Source organism: Anser cygnoides, chromosome 24 (genome assembly GCF_040182565.1).
Source record: "Anser cygnoides isolate HZ-2024a breed goose chromosome 24, Taihu_goose_T2T_genome, whole genome shotgun sequence".
NCBI classification, from domain to species: domain Eukaryota; kingdom Metazoa; phylum Chordata; class Aves; order Anseriformes; family Anatidae; genus Anser; species Anser cygnoides.
The window spans coordinates 1,105,751-1,118,689 of NC_089896.1; the positions used below are offsets into that span (position 1 = coordinate 1,105,751).

The 12,939-nt window shown below is 64.4% G+C and overlaps 1 protein-coding gene across 1 annotated transcript in view; it reads left to right on the forward strand.

Annotated features, from left to right (window-relative positions):
* FOXO6 (forkhead box O6) overlaps window positions 1-8,861 on the forward strand; it is a 29,376-nt gene extending 20,515 nt beyond the window's left edge. Inside the window, exon 2 of the mRNA XM_066982510.1 lies at window positions 4,138-8,861. Coding sequence (XP_066838611.1) covers window positions 4,138-5,550 — 1,413 coding nt within the window. The 3' untranslated portion in view covers window positions 5,551-8,861. The remainder of the gene's footprint in view (window positions 1-4,137) is intronic.
* Window positions 8,862-12,939: the final 4,078 nt, after the last annotated feature.

A 12,939-nucleotide genomic window follows, 5' to 3' on the forward strand; every position in this document is an offset into this window, starting at 1 on the left:
TGCGCTGCGGCGGTGCCAGGGCTGGTGGGCTGAGCGCAGGGGCTGTGCCCACGCTGGGACAGCGGGGGGCACGGTGACGTTGGCGGCAGGCAGTGGGGCTTGGCTGTCCCCAGGGGACGGTGGCAGGAGGTTGGTGGCTGCCCTGGGGATAACGGCGTCTCGGTGCTGGTGCGTGTGGGCTGTGCTGTCACCCGCGTGAGGACGATGTCTTGTGCTGCTGTCACCTGGCAGCGAGCGCCCTGTGCCACCTCCAGCCTCTCTGTCACCCCTGCATGGCATCCCCCCGGGACAGGGCACCATCAAGGCTGTCGGCAGCCTCTGCCCCCGCAAATATTTCCTCCAATACTGGCAATTTTTGTGTGTGAGGAGTAAATAAGCATCAATTAACCCCCAGAGCCACACTCATGCTGCCGGAGAGCGGGCGGCAGAGTGCTCGTTAGTGGCCCTACACTGCTTCCTCCCGTCAGCCTGCGTGTGGGGCCCCGCCAGGCACCGGGCTCATTAGTGGGCTGCAGCTGCAGCCAGGGCAGATGTGGTCAGCGTGTGGGGCCACAGGAGGGTGCAGGACATGCAGGACAGGGGCTGGATTTGGGGTTTTTGTGGTGTTGGGCTTTTGAGGTTTTGCTCAGAACGTCCCCAGGTGATGGATGGAAGGGTGGCAGGCCAAGGGACGGTGCTGGGAACAGCATGCAGGAACAGGGAACGTGGCAGGGACACGGCACGTGAGCATGTTGCAGATGAGCCCCAGTTTGCCCAAGCTCTTGGCACAGAGAAACTCGCAGGTGGCTCCAGAGGGGTCCGTTGGATGCCCGCTGCCCAGCTCTCCGTCAGGGAAAGCACCCAAAATCTGTGTGCTGCGGGCGGGTCGAGGCAGGGATGGGCAGGGTGGGCATGACGGGGGGGAAGCAGGGGGTCAGCGAGTTGGGGCCCTGCAGGGTGGGCACCCCAAATGACGTCGGATCCGGCTCTTCCCAGGGGCTTGGCACGGCCGTGGCATGGCTCGGGGTGCCGCAATGCAGCCGATGTCTCCGCTGGGTTTCCCAGGTGCCGATCACTGGCTTCCAGCGGCTCACCGCGGGGCAGGGGATGGGGGCACGGGGTGGCACCCTCGGCACTATGGGCGCTGCCTGGCGGTGCCTGCCCTGTGCCCAGCTGGGCCTTGTGCACTCCTGCTCTCGCTTGGGTTGCACTCGTGCCGTGCCCCGTGCACCCCTATGGGATGTCAGCCTCCCACCCCCCCCCGCACCCCAAAGCCTGCAGACCCCGAGGCTGGAGGGGATGCAGGGCAGGCACAGGGGTGTGGGGAGCAGCTGGGTGCTGGGGGCCCTTGCAAGGGGAGTCCCGCCCAGGTCGCCCCCAGCCCCCCGGGTTGTGCCGGGCACGGCCCCCCGCAGGCAGCCCCCGGCCGGTCAAAAGGACGCGGGGGGAAAACGCTCCCGGCGCTGCCAGATGCAAATTGCCAGTCGAGTCACTCATCCAAACAATGGGGTCCGGCTAATCCTTTTACAATGGGACTAATTGCTAATCAGACCGATTTCACACTGCCTGTTCCCCTGACAATGAGGCTCGGCGGCGAAGGGGGCGAGGGTGCTCCAAGGGAGCCCCCCCCCCCCCGCCCCGGACCAGGGCGCAGGGAGCAGCCGGGCTCGGGGCTCTGCGGCGCTGGGGAAGCCTCCGGCATCGCCCCCCCGGGGTGCACAGGGCTTGGGGGGCTGCCTGCAGCGTTTGGGCAGCGAGGTGCACGGCCCAGGGCACCTCCTGCTCCTCCAGGCTGCTGCCCGAGATGGTGGTGGGCTGCTGTGGCCGGGGGGAGCCCTGGCATGCTGTGGAGGAGCTTTGGAGATGGGGGGTCCCTGCCCTCCACCGTGGGGCTGTTGGGGGACAGGATGCTGAGCCTTGGCGAGGGGCATGAGGTGCTGGATGGTCTGGGGTGTGGTGGGCACACGTGGGGAGAGGGAGGGGGCGCAGGCTGGACAGAGAGGTGATACAGGACTGCAGGACAAAGCAGGGCAGAGCGGTGCGGGAGGCACAGTGGGGTCCCTGCGATTGGCATCGGCCTTTGCATGCACCCCTGCACCCTGCCAAAACCTGCCAGAGCTCCAGTACGCCCCAGGCAGGTACTGGCATGAAGGCTGCCGGCCCTGCAGGCTGCGATGTCCCCTGCACATCCCTGCCCTGCTGAGCCCCATGTTTTGGGGCAGGCGATCAGGCCCGGGGCTGGGTGCCATAGGTGGCAGTGGGGTGGCGGGGGCAGTGGGGTGGGTACAGCAGCTCCCTGCCCGTGGGTACAGCCGCTCCCCGCCCGCCGCTGCTAATCAGCTCCTGCCTGCCCCTGCCCTGCGCCCTGCACCCAGGGCCCGGTGCGTCGGGGTGCTAATGAGGAGAGAGCCGGACTCGCCGCGCCTCGCGCTTAATTGCTGCTGTCTTTTGGCTCTTAATGAAGCTCTGCTGCAGAAGAGGCAGCAGCCTCGCCTCCTCTCCCCACGCCAGCCTCCTCCGTCCAGCCGGGTCCCTGCCTGATGCCAGCCTGGGCACGGGTGGTGCAGGTGCCCCGGGGGTCCTGCCCCGAGCTGAGAGCGGGAGGCAGGCAGGAGCTGGGGAGGAGGCTGGCCCCGCGCTGACTGTCCCCCGTAGCCAGCTGAGGTGAAGGCAAGGACCCCAGAAATTGGCCCCTGTCCCTGCTCTGTGCAGGGCAGCTGCCCCCAGCCGAGGGCTGCTGCATCACCTGCCTGGCAGGGCGGGAGCGGGGCCGTGCTGGGACCCCTGGGAGCACCCAGCCGGTCCTGCTCCCATGTCCCCATCCCCGAGTGTCCATGTCCTCGGGTGTCCCTATCCCTGGGTGTCCACACCTGAGTGCGAGGTGGCACCGCGGGGCAGAGCTGGCTGCTGGCTCTGCAAACCTGGTGACAGCCACGTGCTCCGCTTCGTTCCCCTGCAGTTTGCACTGCGGTGCGGTTACACGGAGGGGGGCTTGGGCCATCAGGTGTCCCCAGGGAGGGGCAGGGGGGGCAGGGGGGGGACTCTCCCTGCTACGCTCGCTTTGCTGCAGCTGGAGGTGCTGGTGGGTGGTACAGGCAGACACCGCCGCTCCCAGCCTGTCCCCGAGCTGTCCCAGCCACCGCCTGCCCCCTCCCCAGCTGTGCGTGGGGCCATGCAGGAAGGGGTTAATGGCTAGCCCATACCTGCAGTTGCATTTTAAAGATGTGAAATTAAAGCCCGTAATTTATTCTCCCCACACACGAAGGAGCAATTAGTTCTAAACACGGCTTAATCAGTCAGCGCGAGATTGATTTCTGTAGACTTGGATTTGGTGGCTGCTGGCGAGGAGCCAGCCTGGGAGCAATCTCCAAATAAATGAAGTGCAGAGAAGTAAGCCATTACATAATATGATAGATGAGGCTGGAGCTCACTCGCCTCTTCATTAGTATTCCACTGTACGCCGGCGACGGCACCAAACTTTCTCCCCAGCACCTTGGTTCCTTCCCCCTCCGCATCCCTCCGTCCTCCTGGGGAAAGCAGGGAGCTGCAGTGGCTCCCTGGGGGCTGCAAAGATCAGCACGTGTCCTTGGCCCCTCTCCTCCCCTGCCCGGCACTAGGAAGGCAGCTCCCCAGGACCACCCGACCCGTCACCCCGCGTGGTGCAGACGCGGGCAGAGCGTGCCCGGGGACAGCGCTCCCTGCCAGCCCCGGGGGGATGAAGCTGGGCTTGCAGAGCCCCCGTGCTGTAGCACCAGTGCCTCTCACTGCCGGGAGCGGCCTTGGGCAGGGTGCAGGGGGCTGGCAGCCAAAGATTTGCAGGTGGAGGGTGTCCCTCTGCCGATGGAGCTGGCGAGGGTGCAGGGTGCGTGGTGGTGGGGACAGCAGGCGGCTGCTGCTGCTGCTCCCCGTGGGCTGGGGGTGCTGCTGAGCTCTGCTGGGCATGTGGGCGGTGGGGATGGGAGGGATGGAGAAGAGTGGGACCCCCGTGCAGACCTCGCTGGCTTCGGTGCGGTGCGGGACCTGAATCTGCCCCTGCTGCAGCTGCCTCTGCCCCTCCGGCCCAGACAGACCCAGGGGATGGAGCCCACGTTCCCCCCCCCCCAGCTGCCCTTGCCCCCAGCCACGTCTGACCACCCCCTCTGCTTCTTGTCCCCGCAGAACTCCATCCGGCACAACCTCTCCCTGCACACCCGCTTCATCCGCGTGCAGAACGAGGGCACGGGCAAGAGCTCCTGGTGGATGCTGAACCCCGAGGGCGGCAAGACGGGGAAGACGCCCCGGCGGCGGGCGGTCTCGATGGACAACAACAGCAAGTTCCTGCGCATCAAGGGGAAGGCCAGCAAGAAGAAGCAGCTGCAGGTGACGCAGGAGCGCGGGGAGGACAGCCCGTCCTCCCAGCAGGCCAAGTGGTTGGAGAGCCCCGCGTCCCACGCCAGCGACGAGTACGACGCCTGGGCGGACTTCAGGACACGGGCCAACTCCTCGGCCAGCACGCTGAGCGGGCGCCTCTCGCCCATCATGTCCAACCACGAGCCCGACGAGCTGGAGGAGGACGATGGCACGCCGTCCTCCCCGCTGATGTACCCCAGCCCCTCCAGCACCATGTCTCCTTCCCTGAGCGCCCGCTGCTCCGTGGAGCTGCCCCGGCTGACCGACCTGACCGGCACCATCAGCCTGAACGAGAGCCTCGGGGAGAGCTTGCTGGAGGACCTGCAGGACGGCTACAGCATGAGCCCTTCGCAGCAGCTGCCCCCAGCCGCCCTGCGGCAGCGGAGCTCCAGCTTCACCTTCAACTCCAAGTGCTCCAGCATGGGGGCCGCCACCAACACGTACTGCGGGACCATCTACAGCCAGCCGGCCATGAGCCTCATGCGCCGCCTGCCCATGCAGACCATCCAGGAGAACAAGCAGGCCACCTTCTCGCCGGTCAGCTCCTACAGGAACGCCTCGCTGCAGGACCTGCTCTCCTCCATCTCCTACGCGCACAAGGAGAGCATGGTCCCGGGGGACCTGCCCCTGCCGCAGGCCGGCCCCATGGTGCCGGCCCGTGGCCACAGACAGACCCCGCTGCTGTGCGGCGGCGGGGAGCAGGGCTTGTCCTCCTACCCGGCCCACTCGGCCTCGCTCATGAAGAGCAGCGCTTTGTACCACCCGTCACCAGCCAGCCACCACCCTGCGGTCAACACCAGTGCCTTAGCCAATCCTGTCAGCCTTATGAGCCTGCCCAGTGACACGTGCAGCATGACGGCCATGCCGCACCACGGGCACCTGCATTCCTACGCTACTAACCAAGGGGCACACATGAGCTTGCTGGATTCGCTGCAAGGCCCCTACCCGGGGGCCGTCCACCCCCCCGTGTTGGGCCAAGACAGGTTCCCAGCAGACCTGGACCTGGACATGTTCAACGGGAGCCTGGAGTGTGACGTGGAGTCCATCATCCTGAATGACTTCATGGACAGCGACGAGATGGACTTCAACTTCGACTCGGCGCTTCCGCCGCAGAACGCGCTCAACGTGCCCGCGCTGCCTGGGGGCCCGCAGCCCACGAACCAGAGCTGGGTGCCTGGGTGACGCCCGCCCAGGCGCCCGCCACCGAGACGTCGCGAGGGGAACGCCGAGACAAACTTTTTTTTTTTCCTTTCTCTTCTGCCTTTATTTGTTCAGATGGGCTAGAGCCATCGGGTCAAACTCGCGATGAAACACAAACCCTAGGGTCAAACGTTGAGATGGGGCAGGGTCCGGCCCCAGATGGGCACGGCGGCGCCAGGGGACACGGGGCAGGCAGGAGTGGTGGAGCCAGGTGGTCCCAGGGCGGGCAGGGGAGCAGGGGGGGAAGCCCTCTCCAGGGGGTCCGAACGCCGGTGCCGGCTTGGCTCGGCCCTGTGCCGGAGGTCCTGGGGCTGGGTGGTGGAGCAGGGACAGCTGGTGGTGCAGGGACCTGCTCCGTGCGCGTCATGTTCCAGAAGGGGACCCTTTTCTCAGAGCCACCTTAGGAAGCGAGTCCTCCAAGTTGAAGTGTCAGGAGAAGGGAGCCTGCCCCAGGCCGGGGAGCTCATCACTCCCCAAACCCTTCTGGGGACCTGAGTGCAACCCGCGTGCCCAGGCCCCCTCCGCTGCTGCGCTTCTGGCAGGTTTGTCTACCAAGCAACACGAAGGGTTGGTGATGGAGGGAAGGGCGTGCAAGCTGCAGCAGCACATGTGCACTGTGCAAGCCAGAGGTCATGCTGTAGTGCCACAGTTACACAGCAGTGCCGCGGTCATGCTGCAACGCCATGGTCACGCTGTGATGCCGTGGTTGTGCTGCAGTGCCATGGCCGTGCTGCATTGCCACGGTCACACTGCAGTGCCACGGTTGTGCTGCAGCTCTGTGGTCATGCTGCAGTGCTGTGGTGGTGCTGCAGTGCCACGATCATGCTGCAATGCCACGGTCGTGCTGCAATGCCGTGGTTGTGCTGCAGGACTGCGGTCACTGGTGTGGGCTGTGCCGTGGTGGCCGTGCCAGAGGATGTGCTGCTAGCCGCGTGCCCTGTGCCGGCGCAGGCCAGGGGGAGTCACAGGGTCGGGGAGGGGGGGGGCGTATTTATTTGATTTCGTGCACTCTTTTGCCATTGAGTTATTGCATTGGAAGGAAGGGTCGAGCTTAGGGAGAGGAGAGAGGCCGGGGGCAGCGCGTGCTCAGCGGGGGCTGTGCCCATCGCACGTCCTGTCTTGGCTCGGCTGTGGTGTTGGATGCCAGGGCTATGGGCAGAAGTTGGGGGGCTGTGGTGTGGGTCACGCTGGCTGTGTTTCTGTCTGTGTGTGAGAGGGGGAAAGCAGTGCCCACCCTGCCCTCCCCTCCCCAGGTTCCCAGGCCAGTGTGACCCACGCTGCTGGCCCCATGGGCAGAGCTCAGGGAGGTGCCATGGGGCTCACGGCTGGGACAGGAGCTCCTGGGGTTGTTACTGGCTTCAGGAGGAGCTCCTGTCCCCAGGAACTAGACGGTGGAGAGCTGGTCTGGGCAGAGGGGCCGGAGGAGTCAGCAAGAGGTCAGCCCCGGTGCACCAGTCTGCCAGGGGCTGGTGCTCGGTGGGGACTGGGACCACAATTCAAATGGAGCAGGGCTGAGCCCTTGGACCGCTGCATCCTGCCCTGCTGAGCCCGGGCACAGGGGGGTTTCTGGAGCAGGGCAGCCAGGCAGGAGCACAGTCCAGAGAAGATGGAGGGGCTGGGAGGAGGGGGCAGTGGGAGCCGCTGCTGTGGCCCATGGGAATCTGTCTTCCTCCTGGGCATTGCAGGCTCTCTTGTACGCCCTGCCCCTGGGAAGCAGCGAGGGCAGCTGTGCGAAACCAGCGTGTTTTCCCAGCCCGGCTCTTCCCTTCCCACCGTGGTGCCAGTGCTGGGTCCCACTGAGCCACAGGGACAGCATGGGTGCTTGGAGCTGGGGCAGGGGGACCCGTGGGTGGGCACCCCCTGCGCCTCTCCTGGCCCCGGGTCTGTGGCAGAGCGTGCCAGGGGAGCCCCACGTGCCACCGCTCACCTCCGCCCCGGGCACACAGCAGGCATAGTCTCTAAAGACATTCTTACAGGTTAATTAATTATGTTTACATTATTTGATCATGTACAGAATTTAATATATTCTATTATATATAATCTTTCTTGAATGCTTTTTTAAAAAGAATTATTCTTTGGGTCAGGATCATTCATTTTATACACCACCTCTTGTTTCAGGCGTATTTAAATCATCGGAAACCGATTGCGATTGCAAATGGCTATTTAGTACCCGGCCCCCCCAGCTCTGCATGGGGGTGTGAAGGAGCTGGTGAGGAGAGGCAGGGAAGGCACTGGGGCTGCCACGGGAGAGAGCGGGGGTCCTGTCCCGTGTGCCCCCCAAGCAGGGGAGAAATGGGGGGGGGTGTCTGCATGATGGGCACACCCAGCAGCTCACCAGCACCCGGCACGCAGGCGTTTGCAGACGGGGATGCCCGTGCCCAGGGACCCCCGTCCACACCAGCAGAAAGAGAAGAGCCCCCAGCCCCAGCCCCGCTCGCCTCCCCCTGCCCCGCGGCGCGGTGGCCCCGGGCGTGCACCCCCGGGGCAGGTCCCATTGCGAAGCTGTCTTTGTGGTTCGTGACCGTGGGGTTGTCGTGTGTGCGGTGGAGTCATGTTGGTAAGCGTCGTGTGTACAGTCGTCGTGCGGTGCGGTGCGAGGGACAGCAGGCAGCGGGGCGTGGGCCCCCCCAGAAAGCACCCCGGGGAGGGGTGGGCAGGAGCTGGGGGGCTCTGGGTGGAGGGGACGGGGATGGGCTGGACCTGGGTGCTTGGACCACGGCGTGGGGGGAGCTGGTGATGCCCGTGGGGCTGGCAGAGCCCTGGTGAGCCTGGATGCTCCCAGCACCCCGCTGCCTGCACTGCTGCCGGATGGAAATCGGGGCCGGGTTTCGCTCTGGAACCTCCACCAACAGCTCCCCGGGCACCAGCCCATCGCCTCCCACCTCGCCCGGCTGCAGCAACCCCCCTGCCCGCAGCCCCTCCTGTCCCCCAAGCCCCGTCCCTGCCCCACAGGACAGCCCATGGGGCAGGGAGCACCCGCTGCTCCCAGCCCTGCACCCACCGAGCCCCAGCCCTGCCCGGAGCCAGGAGCCGGCGTCGAGGGGACGCTGGGGGGGGGCCCACTGGTTTGCTTCATACGGCGGCTTCGGTCCGTCCTTTCCCTCGTATTTATAACTGTACAGACTGGGGGGGAGGGTCTCTGACAGGCGTCATCTCTCACCACGCATCTATCATAGGCAATGGTAACTTTCTTGGTTGTGCTATTAGAGTTTGTGTATGTGGCAATGTAAAGAACTGTGTATAGTGCATTGTACAGCATATTTTCATGAATAAAATTGTTTTAAATATTACAAGGCTGGGCTGCTGGCTTCAGCGCTTAGTGTGCCTGGGCTGGGATGGCGGGGACTGTGCTGGACTGGAGGGACCTGGGGACACCCACAGAGAAGCCGCGATGTCTGCGGAAGCAGGGCTTGTCCCCCCGCTGGGCTGTGGGGGGGTCCAGGCAGTCCTCGCTGGCCGAAGCCTCTGGAGATACTCCTTGGCAGCCTGTAAATAGATCCATTTACTGAATTTGCCAATATTTTCTGAGGCTGGTGGCCAGCTGCAGCGTCATGGCCAGCCCTGCCCTGCCCAGGGCATGGGGATGCGCACGCCCTGCACCCGCTGCCCCGCGGGGTGTTCCCTGGGCGCAGCCCCAGAAATCCCCTTCTGTGCAGTTGCCTGGGCTGTTTGGGCAGGAACTTCCCCTTTGGTGGTTGAATTCATTTCCTGCCCCAGGAAAAATTCCCGAAACTTCCCAAGCAGCTGCACCTCCTGCTTTAGGCAGTGATTTAGGGTCTTGGGGCAACGCGGCTCAGTCCAGGGATGGGTCTTTGCTGCCAGACCCCTCAGCTGTCCCCAGAAGCAGGACTCAGCCACCCGAGGGGCTCCCCGCCACTCATCCAAGCAGGCTGGAGAAGCTAAAACCCATTTAAGGGGTTCTCAGAGGCCCGAAGCAGAACATTGCTGCTGAGGGAGAGGTCCCCTCCAAAACCCGGCGCCCATCCTCCTGCCCTCCCCTCAGGTGGATTTCCAGAAGGTTTCTCCGTGGGCTGTGTGGGGAGGGCAGCACCTGGCAGACCAAGGGGTGGGCCAGGCCACCTGGACCACTGCTCCGAGCCCCCGAGCCAGGTGACATTCAGCCACCCCCACCAGCTGCTGGTCGAGCATCTTCCACTCTGCTCTGGTGGGTCCGGTGTCGTCCCCAGATCACAGCTACGTATCAGCTAAGGACTAAAGACTTTCCTATCAGAGAACACAATCAGTGGTGACCCTAATTGCCTTGGCTTTGTGGAGGACAGGGCCTCCCCCAGCTGGCTGCAGGAGGACACAGGGGCTTGCCCCATGGGGACATGGTGCTGCCTGCCCTGGGGCCGGCACTGGGGCACCCCCAGGTCTGTGCCTGGGGCAGCTGCAGGACGAGGCGGTGCTGGTGGCGCGAGGGTCCCTGTGCTGCCCGGCTCCAGCACAGCACACAGTGCCACCCTGGGGACCTGTTTGTCACACGGGGCTGAACGGCTGGGGGGGCGCGAAGGAGCAGACCCGTGGTGTTATCTGGGGGGCACACGGGGCTGCGTTCTCCTCGCAGCTTTCCGTAGGAAACTGTGCTTGAGGCAAAGCTGCCCAGGGTGCCCCATGAGGAACCCTGCCCTACAACTCCAGGTGCCTGCTGATGGCATCCGCAGAGGTTGCAGGGCCTGGCGAGGACGTGGCGATGGCCGTGAGCCAGCTGGTGCGGGTCTCTCTGCTGGGCAGGGGGAGCTCAGCAGTCTGCAGGAGCCAGGGGCAGAACCGAGGCCTGAGCGATCAGGATTGGACCAAGGATTTGATCCAAACCAGAGGCCACCAGGCCTGAATGCCCCAGCACGAGCTCCTGTGGTGTCCCGTGGAGTGCTGCAGCAACTCCGCGTGCAGCGAGGGGTGAGGCTGCCCTCGAGCACGACTCTCCCAGTAGTGCACAAGGGATGGGGACCCCAGGGTGCCCAGCAGAAGCACGTGGCGGGGGCACAGCACCAGCTCCTCTGTGTCACTGGTGCTCCTGCTGCGCCAGAGACACAAAGCCAGGATGCACCTTCACCACGAGCAGCACCTTCACCCTTGGGCTGCCAGCCCCAGGGTCCCTGCCTGGACTTTACACCATGGTCAGACCCCCAGCGGGCACTGCTGGGACGGTGACAACCGGTGGGACCTGCCGAGGAGAAGAGTCCCCTGTGGGACCACGAGCAGCCTGCGGTGTCTGCCCGACCTGGGAGCGCTCCAGCCCAGCACCTTCTCACCTGAGCCCCCCACGTTTCTGTAGCCCAGGTGCCTTGCTGCTGTTACCTGTGTCCTCAGCAAACCCCACTGCCTCACCAGGGAAACATGTAAACCCAGTTAAAAAAAAAAAGAAAAAAAAAAAACACAAAAAACAGGAAGAAAGACATCAGATTGGTTTGACAGGATCTATTTTCCATAAATCCCTGTTGATTGGCATTAATTATATCACCCTTTCTGATACTTTATTCATTGCATTCCATATCAGCCATCCCATTATTTTGCCTGGGATCAATGTCAGGATGACAGCCCTGTAATTACCTGCGTCGTCCTGTTTCCCCTTTTAAAATGTTGGGCCAACCTCCACTTTTCTCCCAGGGCCCTGGAAACCCCTGTGTGCGCCTTACCAAAACTCAGCGGCAGTGCAGAAGCCAAGGTCTCCGGGTGGTGGCTTCCTCCCTGCAAGGCTGCTCCCAGGGGCATCCCCAGGTCCCACTGGTACCTCTGCCACGGCACGTGGGGATGCAGCCAGCTACCACACAGATGTAGGAAGCCGGCCGATGATGCCCTGGTGCCCTGACTGTGGCTGTGCCTTCCCAGCCAGGAGCTCAAAGCCCTGCTGCAAACGGAGGGGCCGCCGACCACGCGCAGTCCCCGGCAGGACGCAGCGGTCCCCTCTCGGGCTATGGATGATTTCCATCTGGCTGTGAAGATGCTCTGCACATGTCCCACCCCCTGTCTTGCTCTGGGGCTCGGGAGGAAATGGTGGAGGAGGACCGCGAGCAGCTGCACGGTGCCGAGCTGGGAGCAGCTGCAGGCGAGGTGCTGGCGGCGCCCTGCTCCCCCGGCCGTGGCGGTGGGGTGCTGCGCCCACGGCTCCTGGCAACACGGCTCCGACGGCTCTGCTCACGCCCCAGGCTGCAGGGACCACCATGGAGACCCTCAGCCAGGATGGACTTGGGGTGGACACCAAGAGGATGACAGATGGCTGTGAGTTGGGTGGGATTTAAGCGTGAGCGGGATTTAAGCCTAGTGTCATGAGGAGGAAAGCTCTGGGGATGGCAAGCAAGGCTGAGACCAGGAGCTAACCCACCAATGGATGTGGCCACTGCACACACATCTTCCCCAGCTACCCAGGGAGCCCTTTGAGACCTTGTAGGAAGCACAAGGTCCATGAGAGCCCTTCCTTCTGCCTGAGAAGAGACAAGAACAGCTGCCTCTCCTGCAGCCTGGGAAGAGGATGCCCCTCCGTGATCCTTGCCCAGGCCCTGCCCTCCATGGGATTCACAAATAATCCCCACCAGGAGGCCTCCCTGTGGGCATCCCGCAGCGCTGTGGGGGAGCAGGAGGGGAAATGCATGGGGCAGGGGCAGGAGGGGTTGGAGGAGCCCCTGGTGACCTCCTCAGGCAGAGTGCTGGGATGTGAGGAGCCAGGGCCCCAGGGCAGCCCGGCGAGGAGGTCCTGCTTCCCACTGACCCCAAAGCCTTCATTTTTGCCACAAAAACACCTCCGCAGGGGCTGCGCTGGGCTCTGAGCAGGGAAGGGGCAGGGAGGCCGGGTGCCCCCACCCCCCTCACGCCCAGCCAGGGGTCTCCACGGCCCTGTCCCATTCCCGCAGCCCGGTGGCACCGGGCAGCAGCACGGGGACATCGGCCTCGTGGATCCAGGAGGAGGGAAGTCGGGGCAGGCTGAGAGCACCAGAACAGAGCATCCTCAGGGCCCTGTGAGCCGGCGGGAGGCAGCCCCGGGGGGAGGTTTGCCTTCATCCTCATGGCAGCCGGGGTGCCACGGTGGAGCCGGGACTGGTTCCTCCTCACCAGCACTGGCGGCAGGCTTGTCCTGAGAGGATGCTTTGACACATTTTGCTATTGCATGAGATAACTGGCACTTGAGAGGCTTACTTGGAGAGCTGCAGAAGTGTGCTGCTTCCTACTCTTTGAAGAAAGCAGTCCCCGCGTGGCCACGGATGCTCGCTCGGCTGCACCAGCGGCCTCCCCGCTACCCCCGTGCGTCGTCAGCTCGGCTCCTCAGAGCCCCTGGGCAAGCCGGGGGACCCAGGCACGGCACTGCTTTGTCACCGGGGCTGAGTGCCAGGCCCTGGGGAGGGGACAGCGGTGCCCACGGGCACCCACGGGACA